The sequence below is a fragment of the Pteropus vampyrus genome, unplaced genomic scaffold, assembly GCF_000151845.1.
Source record: "Pteropus vampyrus isolate Shadow unplaced genomic scaffold, Pvam_2.0 Scaffold173, whole genome shotgun sequence".
Lineage (NCBI taxonomy): Eukaryota > Metazoa > Chordata > Mammalia > Chiroptera > Pteropodidae > Pteropus > Pteropus vampyrus.
In genome coordinates, this window is record NW_011888954.1 from 3,148,287 (window position 1) to 3,153,475 (window position 5,189).

At 42.6% G+C, this 5,189-nt stretch overlaps 1 protein-coding gene across 1 annotated transcript in view; it reads right to left on the reverse strand.

Moving 5' to 3' along the window:
• The window catches only part of XDH (xanthine dehydrogenase), a 56,940-nt gene that overhangs the window by 15,282 nt on the left and 36,469 nt on the right, over positions 1-5,189 (reverse strand). The window contains exons 20-22 of the mRNA XM_011370769.1: positions 3,847-3,980; positions 3,354-3,441; positions 2,052-2,138 (exon numbers count right to left, since the gene is read on the reverse strand). Of these exons, the coding sequence (XP_011369071.1) occupies positions 2,052-2,138; positions 3,354-3,441; positions 3,847-3,980 (309 nt within the window). The remainder of the gene's footprint in view (positions 1-2,051; positions 2,139-3,353; positions 3,442-3,846; positions 3,981-5,189) is intronic.

Sequence of the window (5,189 nt, forward strand, 5' to 3'; positions counted from 1 at the left end):
TGCAATCCCACCAACAATGTATGAAGGTTCCCTTTTCTCCACATCCTCACCAATACTTGTTATTTGTTTTGATTTATTGATGATAGCCATTCTGACAGGTGTGAGGTGATATCTCATTGTAGTTTAATCTGCATTTCTCTGATGGTTAGCGACCTTGAGCATCCTTTCATATGTCTACTAGCCATCTGTATTTCTTCTTTGAAGATTTTTTAAAATTACTTGTTGATAGTTTCTTTCCTCTCTCTTTTCTCCACTTTCTTTCTGAAACTTCTATCCTATGGATCTTTTAGATTGGTCCTCGATTTCTTCTGTATTTTCTCTCCTATTTTTCCATATTGTTTACTCTTTTTTGAGAGAGCTCCTCAAGTCTCTTTCAAACCTGCTTTCACAATTTTAATTCATTTTAGCTCATTTTTATTCTCCGACTGTTCCATTTTTATAGCATACCGGTAGTTCTTTCTTTAAGGTGTAATGACTCATCTCTCTGATGTGACAAATGGTAGTTTTTATTTGCTTCATCTTGGTTTTAGCTTACTTCTGCATGTATAGTTTCTCTTTCCCCCAGGTTTATCGTGTCTTTGATTATTTCAGTCTTAGTCACCCTAGACGATTTTTGTAAGTCTCAGTTAATTCCCTTTTTGCTTTCCCTTAGCACTCTGTCAACTTGTACTTCTATTTCCTTTGGTCTTTTATTATTTGTCTCCTGTGCTGTACTGTGAATTTCTCGAGGGCAGAAACAATGTCATATTCTTCTTTATGCTGCCACCCTAGGCACTCAATAAATTTTTCCTGGATTGAATTTAAAAGCTTTTAAGATCTTTGGGGACAAGTACTATATCTTTGTCAACCTGATTCTCCCTACAGCACCAAGAAGCAAGTGTGATAAATGGTGAGAACACTAAAAATGTTTTCTTTTTTGAACAGTCTTTACACGAGATCTGAAGTGTGAACTTTCCTAATTGAGCCAATTAGAGAACCCTTAGCAGTGGGGAACTTTTGCTTTTCCTGATATGTTCGGCTTTTTTTTTTTTTTACAAAAAGAAACTATGCCTGTGTAACTAGTACGGTTATAAAATTAAGATTTAAAAAACTTTCAAAGTAGTACCATCCAGGTAACTTTATTAATGTTCAAAATCGGCGAAAATATATGTTTATACAAGACTCATAAGAGAATGTTCAAAGCAGTATTATCTATAAAAGGTGAAAACTGGAAACAACCAAAATGTCTATTAAGTGGTGAAAAGGAAAGAAAATATGGTCTATCTATACTGTGAAATATTATTCGTCAGTAAAAGGAATTAAGGAATGATGCATGCAATAACATGAACGAACCTCAAAAACATTATTCTGAGATAAAAAGCCAGACGCAAAAGGCTACACAATATATATGATTCTAGTTATATGAAAAGGAAAATCTACAAAGACTGAAAGGAGTTTAGTGGTTGTCTGGGCCTGGGGGATGAGAACAAGGGTGACTGCCTATGGGCATAAGAGATCATTCGAAGGTGATGGGAATGTTCAAAAACTGGATTGTGATAATGGTTGCGTGACTTTAAATTTACTAAAAGTCATTAAATTATATAATTCAAATGGGTGAACTTTATGGTATATAAACTACTTTAATAAAATTGTTTTTTTAAAAAAAGTAACTCAACTCATTTAAAATTCAAACATCACGGAAATGTGTCATGTGGAAAATGACAGTGTGTGCCACCCCCAACCCATCAATCCCTGTTTGGTGTACATTCTTTCAGACTTTTTCAATGCATTTCATTATACACACACATGCAAATTAATATTGCATAGATCCACAATGTCACCATACTATATATAAACTTTTGTAACTAACTTTGCTTGCTTGTGAAAATATCTTGCATAAGATGGATGAGTTTCTAATCAGATAAGTAGTATGATCATCTCCATGCTTTAGAGATTAACCAAGGCAGGGACCAATTAGGGAACTATCACAATAACGGGTAAGAGTGGAGGCTTGTACCTGCCCGTGGGAACCTCTCAGTCACACCAGCATGCAGGGAGTGAGTCCTACTTACACTCCGAGAGAGATCCAATGTGTTCCCCGCATTGCTGTAGTAATCCACCTCCAGAGCCACAATCTTCCCTGTCTTCATGAAGCCAACCTGATGAGAAAGACAGTGAGTTTTCAACAGTCCCCTTCCTCCGTCTGTCTCTAACTCTCCCTCGCACTTACACTACCTGGAAGAAACAGAAAGAGCAAGACATCACCATGAAATAAAAGATGAATTTAAGAGATCACCAGAACTAAATGGGTGAAGAAGAGTGGAACTAACATCTCCCCAGTGACGTACCCTTGGCTTACCGACCCTGGGCATATCTTCTCCCAACACTCCTCCTCCTTTCTACCTACTTTGGGCTTCTGGTTCTAGCAGAGGAAGTGAGGAAGTTGGTTATGATAGGGCCAAGAGGGAGGGCTGAGAAGAGGAACCAAGAAAGAGATTAGCGACTCCCCTCGCAGCTTTTGGCCAGCAAACAATAAATGTTACACTTTGCATGAGCTTGAATGGACCTTCACATCCCTGACCTTACGTAATCATCAAAAAAACCATTATAGGCTATTTCATTATGGGAGGAAACCGGGACCCCAAAAGACCATGTTACTTTCTTTGAGCCTATACGAATTTGGAAATAAGAGAAATACAATCACTTTTCTGGAAGTTTAATCACAAAGTCAGGAGAAGTCAAACAGGAGATGTTTAAAGCCAGCTCATGGAGAGACAAGGCTCTGAGGTTTACAGAAATAGACTGAGACCTGTCAATTTCTACTGGTGTGTAGGAAAACAGAAGGCATGGTCAGAACAGGAACTGGTCATCCACAGGAGCTCAGGAAAGGGTCCTGTCTTACAGGGAAATTGAGCAATACCCAGCTGCATGGTCTGGCAGAGCAGATGCTTGCTTTAACAACATGTGCCTATCCAGGCCCTTGGAAGTTTTATTTCTCATCATGAACTACTAAGCAGCCGTTCTGACTTGTACATCAGGCTGTGAACATGTTAACATTAGGCCAACCTACAGAATGGCTTTATCTCAAGTCTGCTGATAAATTATGCTTCTGAGCCTGTGTGGACAAAGACCAGATTTAGAACACAGCAAATTCAAAGAAGTCATGAACATCATCCTGTGACATTACTTGGGAGGTAGGTGGCCTGCCATCCTCCCCCAGCATCACCCCTCTAGGTTGCTGTTGGCCGATTTGAATTTCTCTCATTGATATTTCTTCTTTGAACTTCTACAGTCATGAAAAAAAGTCAGGCACATCCCAGGATCTCCTAATGAGATGGTACGCCCACCCTGGCACAGCCCCCAACATATGGAACCTTGTATCTGGCCAAGAAGGGATGTCTGCCACCAGTTATCAGCATGTCCTCATCACGATCCAGCATGCAGCGTACAGGGCGGCCGGTCCTGAGGGAGGTATCAGACGGTGAGAAACTTGTCCAGCCCCATGAGTCCCATGGGTGAAAACGGCCGGGAAACTTTTTTTTCCCCACCTGGCACACTGAGCACACCTGTGCTGGGCTACTTTGCTGTCTAGGCACTGGGCTGGACAAGGTGGGACTATAGGATGTGAGGTGTGGCCTCGCCCTCAGGGCTCTCACAGTTAGGTAGTAGAGATAAGATATAGACACACGCATTAGAACAGAAAAACTAAGTAACATTACCCTCGCCCCTATGCCCAAGAGTTCTAAAAACTGAAGGCTGTAAAAATGAAAAGCAAGGGGAATCGACCTCCCAAAGAGGGAAATCCAGAAAGGCTTTCTGGCAGAGGCAGCCTTATTCTCCTTCCGAGAGCCCGCTAGCAGGACTCACTTGTATGCAGCCATGGCCACCGCCGTGGACACCACGGTGGACCGGGTCTCCTTCCCTCCGAAACCTCCTCCTGTTCTTTTGACTCGGACCACAATCCGATTTTCTGGGACGCCCAACATGCTTGCAATGAAGCTCTGTGAACGAAAGGAAAAAATACTCCTTCTGAATGCACCATTTGGACTTACTTCAGGTCTGACCCAGAGCCTACCTGATTGCACGGGCCTGATTACTGTTCTGAATTCTGATATTCCTACCTTCGGGAACCCCTCTCTCCTCCCAGTGCAGCCCTCGGGTAGTGGTGCTGGGGTCCAGCATTCATCAGTCACCACAGACTGAATTCAGACACTTGTTTTTAACCAGTGGGGCGAGCAGCTGGTCACAGCATACTTTCAGAGCCAAAACTCATCCCATTTGGTCCAGAACTGGTGAGTCATGAGGATAGGACCAGAAATAAAAAATGATGGCAGCCACTGTCATCTTATAGGCAGTAGAGAAAGGGGGAATATAGGAGCGGCTGTAGATAATTTAGTGGTTGCCATGGCTATCACTCAATGCCTTCATTCTATGGATGAGGAGACTGATATGCTTTGATCGAGGCTACATAGCACTAGAATCATCATCTTACTAGGCTCTATCCAAGTATTAAAACTCATCTAATCATTACGACAACCCTACCAGGCCTTTTTTTATAGAAGAGAAAAATTACATAACAAGCTTATTGACACCAGCTTGTTGGTGACAGAGTCTGGCTCAAAAATCACTACCCTCAAAATCTCTTTCTGGACCAGCCTAGGTCTCCCCTTCCCATTTTCCATTCTACCACTCCCAGTGTGCCAGGAGCTTCCTGGTGACCTCCCCAGACCCCTGAACTGACTCACAGGACACCTACCTGCGTCTTCATCGTGTTCTGTGTGGACACAATGAGCTCCATCTCACCTGCCTCGCCCTTCGGGACAGCAATGGTGCAGTGAGTCTCTAGGTAGAAGTGCTCTTGGCCACCAATGTACAACTCACCTGGGGAAGCAACAAGACTTCCCACAGTGAGCCTGCTGCTGCAGTGGGTGAGTTTGCTTAAGGAGAGCGTGTACCCACTGAGTGCCCTGGACAGGAACCAGCTTCTCACAGGTAACCTCTAGGGTCTCTAACCGGGGTGGAAAAGGGTATCAAAGTCTTAGCCATCTGGGATATGAACCTCCCACCTCAACAAAGAGACCAGAACAACACTGAAATGTATCAGGCACGAAGCTCTCTTCACACCGTAGCCAGTGGAAATCAAAGATTTTCAAACGATTACTATGAATTTTTGGAAAAGGTAAAGAAAGAATTAACAGATGTGATCGAAA